Genomic DNA, 19,846 nt, shown 5'->3' on the forward strand with positions numbered 1-19,846 from the left:
TGTTCAACAGGGCTATCTACCTGATGGGGAGCCAGCCCCACCTGGAAAGACCACGGGGTCACTGTCTACGGAACTGGTTGTTTTCTGTCTATAATTTCTCTCATGTGCCACTACATTTCTTCCCAAAGAACTGCTATGGGTGCTTTCCCAGTGTTTGTGTGTTTATCTCAAGAATATATTCCATCTTTGGGCACAATTACAGCTGTGGATGTTCTGGAAGATATTTCTGTTTAGGCTGTATAATTCTGATGCATAGAAACTATACTAGGATTTTTTACATTACTCAGACTGCCAGGATTCTCAGTCACAAAGTAGCCTTTTACACAGCTAATTTTGGACTTCAGAACAAACTCAAAACAAATTAACCTGCCCCTGCAGAAAATACACAAAGACTAGTTCCCAGGTGTTGTTTACTGCTAAATCAAGGCCAGGCTGTTTACATTGAGACATGGCTCCTTGCAGTAGTTCTTTGGTGCACCTGACTGTTCAAGGTTCAGTCAGTTGTTTCCTGTCGGGATCCCTCACCAACTTAGCACTACATGCATGGGTCAATGTGACATTACTAGCCTAAGAGAAGCCACATGACTTACCTTGTACTGTGAGAGTGGGTAGGGCCCTCAAAATGTAACTTACCACTGTTCAGAGCTTGGCTTTGGGGCAGCAGCAGTGGAGGGGAGAGCCGGCTGTGTAGATCTGGGTGAAAGAGCAGCTGCCATGAAAGAAGAGCTATGTGAAGGAACTGGGGAAGGAGCTGGGCAGTGAGTGAGTGTGTGTGCAGGAAGAGCTGAGGAGAGAACATGCATAGTAGGCAGGAGAGAGCAAGAGAGATTTTCAGAGAAGAGGGGGCTGTGTAAGTGTGTGTGGAAAATGTAGCTGTATGTAAAGAGATATAACTGTGGAAACATTTTCAGAGAGAGGATTTCTTAAGTTGAAGTCAAAGAGAAATTTACCATCAGGAAGCATGTGTGTTCCTTTATTATTTACCCTCAGATAGAAAAGTCTAGCCTCAGATATGTACGGATTTTTCCTAAGCCCTCACTGCATTCGTGGATTTTCTTGCATTACGTTGGTGGTAGCTGGGGCAGCCCACAGCTACCAATAACTCTGTATATATTTGTATAGTTGTAAAATAAATTTCAGAAGACTAAACAGTGTATATTCCTTGAAGTTCTTTTCGTTGAGACAGCATCTCACTACTTTACCCCTGGCTCTTATTGAACTTTGGGCCTCTCGCCTCAGCCTCTCTGTTGATGGGATTACAGCAGTGAACTACTTAGTTGATTGTGCACCAATTCTCGTAGTTTTTCCTCCCCCCCCTTCAAGGTATGATTATTTGTTACTCTTAAGAGACTTAATTTTTTTTGCTGGGATTGGGGATTTAGCTCAGTGGTAAAGAGCGCTTGCCTAGCAAGCGCAAGGCCCTGGGTTCGGTCCTCAGCTCTGGCCAAAAAAAAAAAAAAAAAAAAAAGAGAGAGAGACTTAATTTTTGACAGGATTCAGAAGCAGAAGCCCTGAAAGAGGACAGCTTACATCTCTTGGCAATCTGTTCCTGGTGTTTTTCTTTGGCTGCTGTTGTTAGAGTTTTCCTGGTCCTGCCTGGCCCACGGTCAGGACAAATCTCTCTCACCACCAGTCTCGCAGCCATTCAGACCCAACCAAGTAAACACACAGAGACTTATAATCTATAAGTTGTCACATGGTTCATGGCTTACCGGTATCTTAACATCTGCTTTTCATCTTGGTGGCTGACAGCATCTCTCTGCCTCAGCCTTCCACTTACCAGAATTCTCCTCTCCCTTTGTCCCATCTATATGCCTATATTTCCTGTCTGGCTACTGGCCAGTCACTTTATTTATCAATCATCCATAGTACTTAATTCTGGGAACAGGAAGGCTAAGTCAGAAGACACTGCCAGCCGTCACCAACATGAGAAGCAAGATGTGAAGGCAGAACTGGGAAAAGGTACCAAGCCATATGGCTAAGCATAAATAAGAATTATGGGTTAGTTTACATGTAAGAGCTAGTCAGTGGTAGGCCTAAGCTAATGGCCAAACAGTTTTAATTAAGATAAGCATCTGAGTGTATTTAATTAATACAAGCATTTTGTCTTGGCCAAAAGTTTAGCATATCCTGAAGCCTCCTTCTTTTCCTTAGTATATTGTTTTTCTTCAGAGCTATACATCTGCATTTGTGTTAGAGGTCATGTGGAGTAACAAGACTGAATCTTGGGTACTTTGGTCCTGGGTTTCTTACCATCTTTGTTTAAGGGCTTTCTGCCAATGTTATTGCAGGATATAATTTTCTTTAGAGAGATTAAAAAGCTTTCAGATTCTGCTAGCTCTTTTAGGTCCCAACCAACAAGGCACAGTAGTATCTGTTAGTCCAGGAAAATACTCTTCTTTTTTATAATAATCAAGTTGAGAACACCCAGATTGGCATCCACAATGCATTCTCAAATAGACGTACACTTCCTCTCTCCAATCCTCCTTGGGTCTGTAACAAGAATGCCCCTTGGGTTGGGGATTTAGCTCAGCGATAGAGCGCTTGCCTAGCAAGCGCAAGGCCCTGGGTTCGATCCTCAGGTCAAAAAAAAAAAAAAAAAGGCAAAAAGAGGAGAGGGTAGAGAGGCAGGCAAAATGGCTCAGTGGGTAAAGGTGATTGTGGCTAAGTCTGATTGCCTGTGTTCAGTCCCTGGAATCCAAGTGGTAGAAGGAGAGAACCAACTCTAACCAGCTGTCCCTGAATGCCACACATGCACCGAGGCACATGTGCACACATACTTGCATGCACACACACAAACACACACATAAAATAAGTGAATAAAAGTTTTAAAAATACTGACAGATTTACCTATTCAAGTACTTATAGCTACAATACCTGATAGACTGGAAGAGAGAAAGAGAGTTAAGTGTGTGTGTGTGTGTGTGTGTGTGTGTGTGTGTGTGTGTGTGTAATTCTTCAAAGCAACACTGATGATAGAAGGTGGCTTTCATTCACCAAGAGACTTGGATAAAGACATTTACAGCAGTGCCGGGCAGCAGTGGTACATGCCTTTAATCCCAGAACTTGGGAGGCAAAGCCAGGTGGATCTCTGTGAGTTCGAGGCCAGCCTGGTCTACACAGAGAGAGATCCAGGATAGGTACCAAAACTACACAGAGAAACCCTGTCTCGATAAACAAACAAACAAAACAAAAAAAAGACATTCACAGCAGCTCTCTGACAGTGCCTCTTAACTGCAAAGCCTTCTCTCAACCCGATATTGATCCTGAATGTCAATGGAGAGGAACTTTAAAGAAATTACATCACTGGGGCTATACCTTAAAAGGGCATAATAGCCCCCACACTCCACCCACACACACCAAGTCTCTTGGCTTTCTAGCAGGGAAGTGAGTTGCTTTGAATCTGCCATGTTCTTGCCATGAAGTTCTGTGGCAGCACAGGCCCAAGTAAAAGTCTAAGCTGCCATGGGCTGAAACCATGAGCCAGGACAAATTCATTATTTTCTCAGGTATTCTGTCAGTGATGGAAAGCTAGCACACCCCTTTAGACTTTAGACTTGAGTTGTGGGATCCACTTTTCTCCTGGCTGGGTTTTGGTCTTGCTCTGATCTTCCTTATTAGAATGAATGCTTACTGTGTCGGTAGAATGTAACTTTCTTTTGTAAGTTTATTATAGGCACTCACAATTAGGAGTGCCTTGACTCTCGGATAAGATTTGGACTTTGAAACAATGTGGGAACGGCTAAATACCATAGCACTTTTGAAGTTGTACTGAATTCATTTTTCAGTGAGATGGCGATGAACCTATGGGGACACAGAGGGGAAAGTCACGGCTTAAAAGTGATGTTTGAGTGTCAAGTTTACAAGGGGTGGGGTTGTAATGGTCCATTTCATCATCAATCCAATGAGGTTTTTCAATCTCATCCAATTTGACACAAATCTCTGAGCATGTCTGTGAAGGAGTATCTAGATCAAACAAGATCGGAAGATCCACCCTACATATGAGTAGTACCTTTCTGTGGGACGGAGGTCTTGGAATGAATACTTTCCCACTGTGGTGCAAGGTGACTGGCCTCCACCTGCTTCTGCCACCAGTCCTGACCATAACCCAAAACAAATGCTTCCTGAAGATGCTTTTTCAACTATTTTGTCAGCAAGGAAACAAGTAATGAATACACACAGTGAAAAACTGGAAACTGGTGTGCCCATCTCAAGATGAGAAGATAAGGCAGAATCTGTGGAGGTTCCATAAGAAACTGAAAGAAAATTAACAGAAAACTATATACTGAACAGTACTTTAAATATAAGTACTTTAGTATTTCTGAATTTTCCACATATGGTGGCAAATTATTCAATCTGGCCTTAGTCTAAAAACTTACCAAAAGTATGCTCTAGGAAAAATAATCCCAATCCTTTTAAACAAAGGGGAGCACAGCCTCTCAGCACAGCTGCAGACCCCAAAGACCCTTCTTCAAAGTCTTCCATCCCTAATGTTCTTTTTTACTTTTACTTCATTTAACAGTTCTCCTATATCCTCGACCTCACAAAGAATTTCCCCAGAGAACTAAAACACCTTGTGATTAACAGCATATTCTCCCACATCCGGAGTTCAAATACTGCCTCTGCCACTTAGAAGCATTATGGTCTTAAAGTGAACCTCTCTGTCCTTCAGTTTCATTGTAAAATGGGTTAATAATATCTCTGCATAGTGAGAGGAGCTGAGATTACACACAAAAATTTATTAGAGTAGTGCACAACACCTGGAGACTGATAATTGCTATCAGCTCTCAGCTAAAGGCCGAGAAGAAATATGTCACTCTCTAAAACCTTGATCTCTGAGCATCCATTGTCTCTATGTAAACCCTAAACTCACTTCTTGGTCTTGTCAGCTAGGCGTACAAGTCAAAGTAAGGGTTTTATTTAAATTAAGGTGTGTAGTGGGTAGCCATCCCAGCATTGGCCTAGAAGTTCCAACACCCATTGAGGCCCCATCTTCCAGAAATCATAAGGCCTTGGATATCCAGATGTTTACAGCAGGAAGAAAGAATCTATTGGTACCAATCTACACAGGCAATCTCTGAAGTCTCCAGAAGGAAGATGGGGCCCCAACAACAACAACAACTCTACTCAATCCAGAATGATACCATGGTAATCATCATCATACTACATTTCTTGCCAGAATTTCAGACAATCTTACCCATTACTCTAAGGGTTGCTGCAGAATCTACAGTTAGTCTAACTGAGATTTAACTATCTGAGCTTTCTCACAATACCCAACAGAGATACCATCGCCCCCTAAACAGCAGGAAGCAATTCTAAAAAAACGACGCCCCTTATCCCTTAGGTTTCATATTTCTCAGGGTTATGGATAATGGTTCTAGGGTTGGGGGTAGAAGAAATGGTCAAACTCAGTACTCTCCTTAAGGAAAGAAAATATATCTCAAAAAAAAAAGAAGGGGAAAAGAAGAAATGGAATGGATATGTATAAGATATTATGGTAGACTATCACATACATTAATAAACAAATTTAGCAATATAGCAGCCTTTGCACTGTTGATACAAATATAAACCTTTTATATTCCTATTTAAGATAATTTGTATATTGATACAAATACAGAACTATGTTTGTTATATTGTACACATATTTTTACTCTTATTTGAAAAATTTGTATATTGATACAAATGTGAATTTATGCCTGTCATACTGTATGCATGTTCTACTTCTGTTTAAGATATTCTGTATACTGATATATATTTAGGATTATTATCATATTGCATATTGCACTATACATTCCTACCTCTGTTAAAGATATTTTGTGTATTGTCACAATTTGAAGTCATTGTCCTTTTACTGTACAATTACTTACAGACTGTTTGCCTTATTTATAGGAAGCTTTAGTCCTTAGGTTGTTTAGGTAGATGAGACTTACAGAGTTATTGTCACCTATGCTTGTCACCTCTATAATTATGTTAGTTAGGTTAACCAGATTTATAAATATATAGGTCAGATGTACAGGTAATCTTCAACCACTTCATGGACCTAGAGAATATGGCATTTAAATAATTTAGAATTCTGTTGACGTGAGACACAATTGCTCCTGGCAGCACCAATTTGATCCCGAGAGAATGTTGGGCTTCTAAGACATTTCCATTTGGAAGTTTGTCTTCTTGGCACAAAATGGCCTACTGGGCAAAGAACTGCCCTTGCCTCAACTGCTGACAGTACAAATGCTGCCCTTTCTGGACAAGTGGGACACAAGGAAAGCGACCACTGTACTTTGCCAAGACAGGGTAAGATGGTCTTTCAGAATTCCTGCTTCTGAAATGGTCTGTCAGATACTCTAGGCCTGTAGCCAATTTGAATGCACCAATGATACTGAGAAACGTTAGGTGACTGTCCAGGCTGCTAGCTGTCTCTGTCTACTCTTGCAAGACTCCCGAAAGTTGCTTGCGTCCTTCTCCCATTTCTCAGGTATTATTATATTCCTTCTCAGGTCTTTGATGAGGTTGGAGATTAGCAGTTATAGTTACAACTTAGTATATATACATATATAATATCTTAGATAGAATATATTATGTATTAGACTCAGGTTCTTTAGGATAGGATACCTTTTGGAATGATCTTTGTAACATGCCACCTACCCACGCTCTAGACTTCCCTGGATTTTACTATGTGTTTTTTGCTTGATATTGTTTGCATTTATTGTAATTCCAACTTATCTAAGTCATTATCCCTCATTACTCCTGGACAATATTTGATAACCATTTCTTTGTGTATAGTCTTGTATTAGGTTAGAACTTTCTTATTTAGACAAAAGGGGGAGATGTAGTGGGTAGCCATCCCAGCATTGGCCTGGAAGTTCCAACACCCATTGAGGCTTCAGTAATGATCACGCCCACAAGGCGGGGCAGAGGAGGGAACGGAAGAGGGAGGAGCAGGAGGAGGTGGCTCTGTTGGTGCCGGGACTCGGGACGCTAGAGGTGGACCGAGCAGAGTTCTCCAGAGAACGCCGCCGGACTACCCTATACCTTTGCCAGACTCTGCGACCTACCCCTTCATTTGTAAGTTACCCCACAAAATAAACCTCCCTTTTAACTACGTGGAGTGGCCTTAATAATTTCACCAATAAAGGTGGGAGGGGCTGGTAAGATGATTCAGAGGTTAACACTTGCTGCTCCTCCAGAGGACCCTTTGGTTCCAAGCACTCAAACAAGGAGGATCACGACTTTTTGTACTCCAGCTTCAATGGTTTTGACACATCTTACAGCATCTCTAATCACATACCCACCAAAGATACCTACATATAATTAACAATAGATTTGGTGGTCAGGAAAGATCTGTGAAGAGGTAGCTCTAACTTAAACACTCTGACAAGAGAGATAAGATCCACATCAGTGTTCTCAGTGTGGTCCTTAACTACACAGCAGTAGAATCACCTAGGAACTTGTTAGGAATGCAAATTATAGGGCTGTATCCAGATGTCCTGATTAGGAAACTCTGGGCCAGCAGCCAGTACTTTCACCAAGTCCTTCAGGTGACTCTGCAGGACCACTAAGATTGTATCAGGGAAGGTAACTGTCAAACTCTTTGCCTTAGGACATTTGCACATGCTGCTTCCTTAGCTATTTCCTCAAAGAGGAAATCTTCTCACTAGCTGCCCCTGACTTTCTAGTAGCTAGGGAGTTAAATTAAGCTCAACAAGGGCAAAGAATTTTGCCAGATACATGGTAGCACACTCATGTGTGATCCCAACATTTGGGAAGTGAAAGGATCAAAAGGTTCAAGGTCATTCTCAGCTACATAGCCAGATTGAATCCAGCCTGAGCTAAATAACCCTCCATTTCAAATTAAACATACAAACAAAAAAACCCGCAAAACTTTCATTTTGTTCCTTAAGAGAGGGTTTCCCTGTGTAGCTCTGGAACTTACTAGGCTCCTTCTAAGCATGCTAGAATTATAACTATGACTGGATAAGAACAAAGATTTTTTTTCCTGAATTAACTGCCACTGAATCTTTAATGTCCACAAGAGTTATACAGCATTTACTGACAAAAGTGAATCAGCATATGTTTATGCAATATATGCAGAATTCAAAACAGCTGGTGGGCTAGGGAGGTAGGTCAGCTGGAAAAGTACTTGGTATTCAAGCACGAGAAGCTGAATTTGGATTTCCAGCATCCACAAAAAAAGCCAAGCATGGTGGCATGCATCTGATACCTCAGCACTGTAGGAGGCAGATCCCAAGACTCACTGGACAGTCAGAGTTGCACTATGAGCTCCAGGTTCAGTGATAGGCCCTGTCTCAAAAATCTATGGTAGAGAGTGATAGAGGAAATCATTTACTCCTGGCCTCTGTGCATGCACACACGCACATATGAATGCACAATGACATGAATACAAATATTTTTTATAACACACACACACAACAACAACAAAAAACAAAACAAAAAATCCCCTCATGTTAAATACTGACAAACTTATCAACAATTTGTCACTTAAACAATGATGGTTGGGCGGCAGTGGCACACACCTTAAATCCCAGTACTCCTGAGGAAGAGGTAGGTGGATCTCTGTGAGTGCGAGGCAAGCCTGGGACAGAGAGTTCCAGGGCAGCCAGAGCTGTTACATGGAGAAACCCTGTCTTGGGGGGGGGGGGGTGCGGGGGCAGGGCAGGGATGGTGGTGGTGGTGGTGTGGCTGGAAAGATGGTTCAGTATCAAAAACACAGGCTGCTCTTTCAGATAACCCAGGTTCAATTCTCCCTAACTCCAGTTCTGGGGGGGATGCACTCTTTGGTCTCCACAAGCAGTACATACATAGGGTGCATAGACATACATACAGGCAAAACACCCACACACATTAAAACATACCTTTAGAAAAATAAAAGGGACACATGCCTGTAATCCCAGCAGTTGAAAGGCAGAGGCAGGTGGATCTCTGTGAACGTGTAACCAAGGCTAGTTGGTTTACGCAGAGAATTCCAGGCTAACCAGCCTATATATTAAGACCCTATCTCAAAAAACAGGGTTGGGGACGGTGTATGAGTATTACCAAAACACAGCACGAAATTCTCAAATTAATAAAAACATTAAGTGCAGTAAAAATTCTTTTGATTATTGCACCATTTTTCTTCTAGTTACCAGCTTAAAAATGTACCTGTCTTTTACCGTTTAACATGTATGCTGCCAAGCCCTCCTGGTGATGTCTCTTTTGTCTCTTCATTCATTGGCCTTTTCTTTTTTCTCCTAATTTTTACTGTGGAAGAGGCAAATGTACCATGGGCACACATGGTGGTCAGAGGACAACTTCACGGGGTCAGTTTTCTCCTACCACCCACCTTTACAGAGTTTCTGGGGATGGAACTCGGGTCACCAGCTTACAAGTGAGCACCTTTACAGACTGAGCCAGCTCACTGAGCCATTATTATCCCATTTTTTCCATTCCAGGGTCATTATAAATCTCTACCACCTCACTCTTGTCTGATGTGGTATACTGCCTCAAAACCTGTTTCCTCAAAAAAAGAAAAAAAAAAGCCAGGCAGTGGTGGCACATGCCTTTAATCCCAGCCCTCAGGAGGCAGAGGCGGGCAGATCTCTGTGAGTTTGAGACCAGCCTGGGCTGCAGAGTGAGTTCCAGGACAGGCTCCAAAGTTACACAGAGAAACCCTATCTCAAAAAACAAAAAACAAAACAAAAAAGCCTGTTTCCTACTTCTGCCAATTCTAACCAATTCTGTAATTAACTGCCAATTTAATCTTATTAAACTAACTCATGGGAGTTTGAGAGATGATGACTCAGTGGTTAAGAACACTTGCTGTTCTTCCAGAGGATCCATGTTCAAGTCCCAGCACCCACATTGCAGCTCACAATCATCTCTGACGCCAAGTCCAGGGGATCCAACACCCTTTTCAGGCCTCTGAGGGTACCAGGTATGTAAGCAAACACACATACTACAATTACTAGGCCAGTGCATTTAGTAATGCTATAGCTTTCAGCTAAGTACCGAGAATAAATACTTCACTCACTAAAATCTTTTATTTCTGAAATTGTTTTATTGTCTCTATACAAACTCCTCTCTGGTCTTGCCATCTAAGAACAAATACGTCAAAATAAATGAAAGTGTTGGAGAAGAAGGAAGGCAGAAAGGCAGAAAGAAAGACAGACAGACAGACAGACGGACGGGAGGAAGGAAGGAAGGAAGAAAAAAGAGTTGGCTGTCGAGCACTCACACAAGTGGCATACATTTATAGACATACACATAAATAAAAGTAAACCTTGAAAAAAATCAAAGAACAAAAGCCAATTCATTCAAAATTCATCCTTCTATAAAATCCTTCAAGTTTCCCAGTCGTTACAAAGACTAAAATATAGCACTCACTCTGTGGTAGTATAACTCTGGTGAGCTCCCACAATGAAACATACCTTTGTACGATCTCCCTCCCATAATGACCGCACTTAACCAGAGACTTCACAGACTGACAGACAGACTGTGACAGAAGTGATGCCATTCCAGCTCAAAGACCAGCCCCAAATTAGCAGAGCAGAGTCCAAGTCCTTCCTCTTGGACACTTGTTCTTGGAAATTCCTCTTCTGTGCTAATCCCTTTCGATTAGGCAACACTAACAATGCAAGTCAGTCTGTGTGCAATCTAATTGACAAATGCTTGATGATCATCTTTTTTTTTTTTTTGGTTTTTTGAGACAGGGGGTCTCTGTAGCTTTGGAGCCTGTCCTGACCAGCTCTGTAGACCAGGCTGGCCTCAAACTCACAGAGATCCACCTGCCTCTGCCTCCCAAGTGCTGGGATTAAAGGTGTGAGCCACCACCGCCCGGCTGCGATCATCTTAAGTAGGAAGAATTTTGACTGTAAGTTCCCCCAGCCATATTTATACCTCTCCCAAAAAGAAACCAAGTGTGTGCCTAGTACCAGTTATTCCATTTGCTGAATGTTTACTAGCATTCAGAATGCAACAGAGCTAGTAATACATGTTGTGCGCACTGTTCTATACACTGACATAGTTCTAAATGCTTTTCTAAGTTATACAAACTGGTTAGCTTATGCTGTCAATTACTACATGAATCCTATTCTCATGAAATGTGTATTCTAGTAATTAGGGTGAGGGAAAGAGTAGCAACACTACAGAGTTACAGGACAATCAGTAGAATTAGTTCAAAGATGACAACGTGAAGGGAAACTGTATTCTGATGAGAACTGCTAACCTGTTCTGTGATCTTCCATCAGGGCAGTCAGGAAAACATCTGGGAAAGAGCTCAATCGCCCAGAAACAGCAAAGCAAAGACAACTCTAAGTGAAAAGAACACCCAGCACAGAAGCCATAATTTCAGCATGTTTCAGGAAAAGAGCAACCTGACTGCAGAGATGGTGCAATGTGAGAAACATGTAAGAAGACTTCAGAATTAGCTGAGGCTAAAACAGAGGGCCTCATAAGCCAAGGATCTGACTCTTCCATTTGACTCTGAGTAACACTGAAAGTTTTTAATCAGGACAATTCATCACTTGATTTTAGTTGTAAAAGGTTTATTCTGTCCATCTATACCTAATAAAATGTGGTATGGAGCCGAAGAGAAAGCTCAGGGGTTAAAAGCACTGGCTGCTCTTGTAGAAGACCTTGGTTTGATTCCCGATACCCATACGGTAGCTCACAACCATCTGTAACTCCAATTCTAAGGAATCCTAGCCCTCCTCCGACCTGTAAGAGCATGGCATGCAGGCAAAACCCTCATACACACCAAACAAATAATTAAAACAAAATTTAGAGAACCTAAAGCAGAAGCAAAGAAAGCAACAGGAAAAATACAACAGTTTCTGTGGGGATTACAGCAAGCAGTAGCAGCATTTACTAAGATGAGAAAGATAATCACGTTTTAGAATTACTATGTTTGAAACACCTATTCAATATTCACATGAAGATGTCAGGCATTAGATGCAAAAACAGAGATATAAACTCGAATGTTATCTCATTCATATCAAGTTGAGCTAGAGTGAGTGGAGAGAGAAGAAAAGGATGGAACTCTAAGCCCCGGCTTGCACCAGCATTTAGAAGCCAAGCAGAGAAGTGACAAGTATATTAATTACCCTGTTACCCTTATAGATCACAAGCTATTTAAGAGGCAGGACAGTGTCTTTCCTATCTGCAGTACCCCGTAGGATTTAGTCTAGTATCATGAACTTAGATACTTGATACATTTTAATAAGTGAATAAATGCATGTCATTAGATTTCGTGAGCTTTCACTAGAGAAATACATTTGATGATAAAGGCTACATTACTTCACACCTATCAGGTCTTCAAATATCAATTTAGTAAACGAAAGAAAAAACATATATGCCATGGCAGACATACTTTAGTACTCATTCCAGAGAAAATAGCTAGGAAATATGAAGGCAAGCAGTGGCCCATATTCCTATACTTCAATAATCACAAACATCCAAACCCTCCATCTTGGACCCTGCCACAGGGTGGAGGGGAATGAGATGCACCTATACTGCTCACTTCAACTCCCACCTTATCCCACACACAGTCATGCATCACCATACCCAGTTTTTATGTGGTGTTAGGACTGAACCCAAGGCCTATAGCATGCTAGGCACGCAAGTTACTCACTGAACTACACTCCCAGCCTGAATGAGTCTTAAGGTTTCTCTGTGTAGCCCTGGTTGTCCTGGAACTTGTTCTGTAGACCAGGCTGGCCTCAAAATCCACTTGCCTCTGCCTCTTGAGTGCTGGGACTAAAGTTTTAAAGCTAGAGGGTCCTTCAAGTTTTCAAAAGCTCTTATAAGATCACAATTTGTAAGTAAGGACAATCCCAAATCAGAAAAAAATTATTTCAACAACACTTCTGCTATTACAGTTCAAAAACTATAAACTCATGGAAACAGTGTTGTTGCTATATATAGGTGTCATTTATTTCATAAGCAATTAATTTGTACTAGTCACTGTTCTAAGCCACACATCATTTGTTTTACACAAAAATCCTTTGCAACAGGTTTTTCTAAAATACAGTTTTATGTGCATGAGTGTTTTACCTGCATGTGTATATGTGCATCACGTGGATGCATGGTACCCCCAGAGGAGAGCATCAAGATCTCCTGAAACTGGAAATTACAGAACTGTGGGCTGCCATGTGGGTGGTGGTGGGAACTGAGTCAAACCTGGGTCCTCTGCAAAAGCAGCAAATGCCCTTAATTGCTGAGCCGTCTCTCCAGCCCTAGCGTATGTATTCTTTCTACTTTCCTTTATGGATGAGGAAACTAAGGACCAGACACAGTAAGCAACACATCTGGGCATTGTAAGTCTTGAACTTCCATGTTCAGCCATATACTGCAGTGTTGCATGCTAAGTCTACTGGCACTATTCAGTCACATGACAGTTAAATAAATAAGTGTTCATGGTTTGGCCAAGAAACAAGACCACTATCCTATTTCAGTGTTCTTTTTGCTCCGGAGTCAACTTCTTTCAACTGCGTTGCATTTTCCTGGTTCGCCTTCATCATCTCTGGCCCTCAGCTTTTCCTTGTTCTTGACTAGTTTTTAATTCCTCTTCTAACTAATCCCTCATGTTTACTCAAAGCTTGGGATTGATGTGTTTTTAAATGCCATCTCAAAGGGGATGACCTTTTTGTTTTCAGTTCAAACCTCCTTGGAGCACCTAGTCACATACTCCACTATCTCTCTGACCTTTTACTTGAATATGTAAAGGTCATTTAATGATGAGCTCATGTTTTTACACCCATCTCACCTCTATTTGTCCTTACGGACTCATCTTTGTCCACACCTCTAGTCATCTAGTTACTCAATTCAGAAACCTGGGGGTTTTGAGTGTTGTCACCAAGCCTTATTGCCTTTTGTGGGGCTGAGACATTGTAAACCGGGCTGGCCTTGAACTCAACGCAATCCTCCTCTCCCCCGGGATTACAGGTGCCAGTTTCCATGCTTGTCTAGCCTTGCTACTGTTAAACATATCTTCACTTCTCTTTATCTCCTTCTGTTCTGATCCAAGCTCCTATTATCTTTCACTTATATGGTTTATAAAGCTCCTTAATTTAAAGGCACCTTAGCCTTTTTCTTACTCCCTTCAATTTATTCTCTCTTAAAGTATCCATAATGACCACTGAAAAGACAAAAGCAAACAACCCCCTAAAAGGTAACGATGATGGGTAGAGGATATGCTCATTTGGTTTCTAAAACTGACGAGCACAAACAAGTGGAAATGTACAAGATCAGTTCCTATTGCCAAACTACACAAGTAATTACCAAGTGCTATTTTAGAAACATTTGGAATCTAAAATCCTCTCCATAAATCCTTTTTAAACAAAACAAAAACAAAAAACCTGGAGTTTCAGCAGGCGGTGGTAGTGCAAGCCTTTAATCCCAGCACTCTGGAGGCAGAGAGAGGCAAGCAATCTCTTGAGTTCGAGGCCACGGTTACAGGACAACCTTGTTTCAAAAAAACAACCAACCAACCAAAAAATAGTAATAATAAAATAAAAAAAATATATCTAATGGAGCTGCTGCATCAAAGTAAATATTGTTTCAAACTCAAGATTAACCAGGCACCTTCTTACTGAGTGATGAAATTGCATTTTAGGAGTAAGCAAAGACATTAAATCCCATGTCAGTAACAAGTGATTGCCATTACCATCTGTCAGTTTCTGAATAAGTTACAGGAAATAAGGTGGCAGACAAGCTAATTCTTTATGGATAAATATCCATATTACATCATCACAGCTAGTGTTCATTTGCACCTTCAGAAGAAACTGCCACAAAAGGGAAATAAAAACATTCAAGTGATACATGAATTATGTAACAGCTTTTTAAAATGTTGCAAAAATATTAAGCTAATGCCTTATATTTTAAGGAATCTCAAGGCACATTCCAGATATACAGTATTTCTGATGTAACTGAAATCAAAGAAGACATTTGCCTGATTTGAAGAAAAGTAAAGAACAATTAAGAAGTGTGAGCAGCCCTGTACAGATGGCCTGATCCTAACAACATGTTAACAAAGCAGGTTTTGTGGGGGAGGGGGAAAGCCTGCATTTTCTGCGCTACAATTTAGCTGACCACACCCCTCCAAAAATGTTTTAAAGCAATGGCAGGGAGTTTGCATTTAAGTACTACTAACATCTAAAAAATAATAACAAAAATCTTTTAAACTTGTTTTCAAACAGGCTTGGGGAGTCGTTCTGTGTTACTCTGATAACATTTGGAAAATATGACCAGCCAGTTTTTGTTTCTTGCCTTGAAGGTATGTATTCTGCTCAAAGAAATAGCAGACAATAACTAGGCAGCATTTCAGTGTTATTTGCTCAATACAATATTTTTTTTTAACTTGAGATAAGAAATGCTGAACATTACCTATCATTTCTGTTCACTGAAGAGAAAGTTAATTTCTAAATTATCATAGAAATGAAAATGCTCTCTGTAAAATGATAGTAAAACTACCATCAAAAATAATCAAGGAAGGTCCAAATACCTTTCCTAAAATTCTTCGAAAGGGCTTAACTTACATATAACACAAAACTATAGTTATTTCTAAAAGACCTCAGCATATCACCAGTTAGCTCGAAATTGGAAAATCACTTTATTTTTTTTTTTTTAAATACTAGCTCTTTTAAATAAAAGGGCCAAGATTTTCTGAGGTTTATTATTACCCTTTTGTTGGAGCATTATTTTTTTCATTCTTTCAGAATAATTCCAAGGTACGGTCTAAGACAAAGACCAGCTACTCTTCACATATCTATTCTAAATCATGAAAGCGGCACTTTCATATAAACAAAGGTAACTAGAATACTGTAATGTGTAAGGTGAAATTAAAAAGTTCACTCGTGTCGTTGTTAAAATGATTTAGAAACCTGGTGAGATCATATAGGCAACGAAGCTTCCTGTTGGTGACTGGGGATGAAGTCATTAACAAGCCAGGATTCCCCAGTTCTTGGATCGGAAAGCGGCACCTACCAGATTCAGTATTGTTCAGGGGAGGTGGCTTTACAAAATACCCGGCTCCCAAAACCTCCAAACCAGACCACGCCTTCCAGTTATCCTTCGAATAGGACCGTTTCAAAGTGTGGTACTACTACACATTCCCCGCGAGCTTAAATATCAAACAGGACTCTCCACATTTTGGGGTCCTTTAGCCATTCTGGAGCAAAGATGAACTCTTGAATGCCCGCGCTACAGAACGAAGCCGAGACGGAGAAACATGTTTTGGGTCTTCGACCTCCAGAGCCTTCTTTGCCCCCCAACCAGCCCTCAACGCTTCCCAACACTCAAGTCACCCTCAGGCACAGACAGCAAAGAGGGATTCTTCACTTCCTGCCGTTGTTAAAAGGAGAGGAAACCCAGGAGCAACTTTGAACGCGTGGAACAGAGCCACCACTACAAACATATGTCACCCAGCCCCTGCACAGCGTTTGCGTCCCGCCCTGGGGGTTCCCTTGCAGCCCAGCCATTCCAGGTCCCTCAGTGTCAGCAACACGGCGCCGCGCCTCGTCCCCCCTCACCCCCGCCATCGCGCCCACCTTTACACTGCCCAGGCCCCCAGCACCACATTGTCGGCCACCCAGGTTCCAATACAATGGAATGTCACTGCCCGGGGCTCTGAGGCGCCCCGCTAGGCCTTCCCCCCAGAGTCAGGACCGGTTCCCCAGATACCGCGTTCAGCCTGGAACCTAAACTTCACCAAAAGTGGGAGTCCAGCACCGAGAGGTGACTGCGCCCCTCCACTCCCACCCAACCTTCCCTTCAGCCTCCCGCCCCGACCCGACCCAGGCATGACTCCTGCCCCATGGGCGCCCCCACCCAGCCCGGACCACCCGCCCGGAGTGGTCCACTCGCTTCCCTGAAAGCGATGAATGGCGCCCCGAAGGTCCCCACCCGGCCCGGGCCCCGAGAGGGGCGGCACAGGCCCCGGCGCATCCGCGGCCTTTCCTGGCCCAGTGAGACCCCGAGCCCACCCCTCTCTACCTGGCCTTGAGGCTGGGGCTGCTACCGCTGCAGCTGGGGCTGGAGGCTGCGGTCGGGACTCGGGCTTCGTAGGCCCAGGCGGGGGCGGCGGGCTGCGTGGCGGCGCTGGCGGGGGGCGCGGGAGGCTCGGCGAAGCCCGCTGGCGCGTAGTGCGCGTCCATGGCGGGGTCTGAGGCGGCGGGGGCGGGCGGGAGGCGCGGGGAGGAAGAGGCGGCGGCGGCGGCGGCGGCGGCGGGAGCGGCCCTTCACATGGCTCGGCCGGGGAGGCGGGGGGCGGGGGCGGCTGGCCGGAGGAACCGGGCTGCGGCTGGCGGGCCTCGGCTAGGACGTCAGGCGAACGGCGGCGCCTGCGGCCGGGACTCGCGGCGGCCAGAGCGCCCGCAGCCCAGGCGCCCCATGTTGTTGGATTTCCCAGGATGCACCTCCCGCGCCCTCCGCCCGCTCATCGCCCCGCCCCCTCGGCGCCCCGCGCTCTGGGCTGCGGATTCGGGGGCCGGGCCGGACACGGGCTGCTCGGTGGACACCCTGGCGGTGCAGACGAGGCCTACGCGCTCGAGCACCCGCGTGGGTGCGGAGCGGGGAAGACTTGCCAACGCTGCGCCTGGAGTTCGTTACTCTCCTCTCCGGGGTTCTTGGGAGGAACTCAGACACTCGATTCCCAGCTCTTGATTTCTTTCTCTGCGCCCCAAACCACAGACAACGGGCTGCAGCTTCACAGTACTCGCTTCCTGCCCAAAGTTTGCTGGGCTTAGAGGATCTGGTTCCTGGTTCCTGCTTCCTGGGGGAGATTTCTATTCAAATTGATTCAAATTCAAACGAATTTTCCAGCCCTCGCTGAATGGGCTTTTCCCAGGAGTGCTTATTAACTGTCTCCACCCCCCCACCTCGGGGATTTTCTCACTCTGGAGTTCAGAATCTTCTATCTCAAGATAAATACTGCCGCACCATTGATTAATCCAACTACCATCTGGATGACTTTAATTACAATACATTTGAACTCACTATGTACTCTGTGTGGGGGTTTTCTCCTCAAGATCTGTAATCTCTTCAGGACTCTACCCAAACATTGCCTTATCTAACTTCCAAGCTGTGTGGTGTGGGTAATTTAATGACTTTGAGGCTGTGTCTATTAAAGCTGTTTTTCCTTATGAGTAATGAAATTCAGGGGTCATAGAAATCGTTTGGCTGGTGAGCCAAAAGTTGAAAGTTAAAATTAACCGTGAAGCTTGGATTTAATGACTTATCTCCCTTTAAAAATCCGTATTGGCTTACCGCCTATCATGGGCTTAGCAAAGAGATCTATCCCTCAAGATAAAGACTAACATCAAGGTTTAAGCAAATCGGACAGGCGTAGCGGAAGACCTAATAAAGTCGATACACTATCTCAGTGACTTCTGTAATACCTGGTATTAGATCTGCTATTCCTTCCGAGACTGATCTTGTTCTGCGAGACTATGTTTTCCTCCTGGCGCCTACATCCTTTTGTTTCTATGCAGTCTTTAGTGTAAGCCCTTCTGCACCTGTGATGCTAGGAGCCTGGCTCCAGGGTGGGGAAGTAAAGAAAGTAATGGTTATTTACAAGTGAATTCGAAGGTGTAGACACACGTGACCTTTCCAGTTTTATGTTAATCTCAGTAAGCACTTACCAAGGATATCTTTGAAAAGTGGTTTTCCTTGGGGAAGGAATTTGCCAAATCTCAGATCCTGCTGAGAAGTACCTCGAATATCCTTTACAACATTTACTTTTTCTTCCAGCACACTGCGAGATCTCGAGTCTAAGTGAAACAAGATTTCACAGCTAGCTATAATATAAGTTGTGAGCACTAAATTTTTGTCTCTGTGGAGAATGTAGGAAATGAAGTGGCATGCTGTAAATGTTTTATGGAACTTGGTTTGAGATACCCACAGCTGGTACTCAGGGTGAGTTTACAGGCAAAACCCAAGCAAGTGCCAATAAAACCTTTATAGTCTCTCACACTATTATGTAGTTTGTTAATGTCACATAAACCAGAAAAAAAATTTAAGGAAAAATTTTAGTATTTTAAAATAATACTGCTTGTATTATGGTATGCTCCTTTGCTTGCTGAATAACATTTTTTTCTAACCTAAAATCAACACAAGTTTATTCTCAAATGTTACATGTCTATGAATATCATTGCTGAATTTTTGCTGTTGTTGTTTGTTTTTTGTTTTTTGAGACAGGGTTTCTCTGTGTAGCTTTGCGCCTTTCCTGGAACTCACTTGGTAGCCCAGGCTGGCCTCGAACTCACAAAGATCCGCCTGCCTCTGCCTCCCTAGTGCTGGGATTAAAGGTGTACGCCACCACCGCCCTGGCTAATCGCTGAATATTTTAATATAATAAAATTATATACATCTATAGGGCACAATGTGATATTCTGATACAGGTAAGCAAACCTTGTAAAATTGTGAAGCTATGTACAATTGAATTGTCAACGCATTCTGAATGAATGGGTGGTCTTCAGAAGGATGTCTTTACCAAAGGTAAAGTCCCCAGCACTGCAGACTTCACGTCTCCTTCAAATCAAAAGTTTAGAATGAGGGGTGGGAGGAAGGAGGACAGGAGAATCTGTGGCTGATATGTGAAATTAAGTTAATTATAAAATAAAAATACTATTAAAAAAGTTTAGAATGAGCATTGTTGTTCTTGTTTTAAACAGGTGTGTGTGTGTGTGTGTGTGTGTGTGTATGTATGTTTGTGGTGGTGGTGTTATAGTTCACAGATAGAACTCTCATTCAGCATGTGCTCTGGGTTGAATCCCTAGTACTGCAGAATAAATGGAAATAAATATGGCAGAGTAGAGTTTTTATTTGCTTTAAAAAAATAAGACTTTTGTTTTATTAT

General features: G+C 42.8%; 1 protein-coding gene across 1 annotated transcript in view; it reads right to left on the bottom strand.

Moving 5' to 3' along the window:
• Qser1 (glutamine and serine rich 1) overlaps positions 1-17,165 on the bottom strand; it is a 59,507-nt gene extending 42,342 nt beyond the window's left edge. Inside the window, exon 1 of the mRNA XM_036184941.1 lies at positions 16,984-17,165. Coding sequence (XP_036040834.1) covers positions 16,984-17,144 — 161 coding nt within the window. The 5' untranslated portion in view covers positions 17,145-17,165. The remainder of the gene's footprint in view (positions 1-16,983) is intronic.
• Between the last annotated feature and the right edge of the window lie 2,681 nt (positions 17,166-19,846).

This window comes from Onychomys torridus, chromosome 4 (assembly GCF_903995425.1).
Source record: "Onychomys torridus chromosome 4, mOncTor1.1, whole genome shotgun sequence".
NCBI classification, from domain to species: Eukaryota; Metazoa; Chordata; class Mammalia; order Rodentia; family Cricetidae; genus Onychomys; species Onychomys torridus.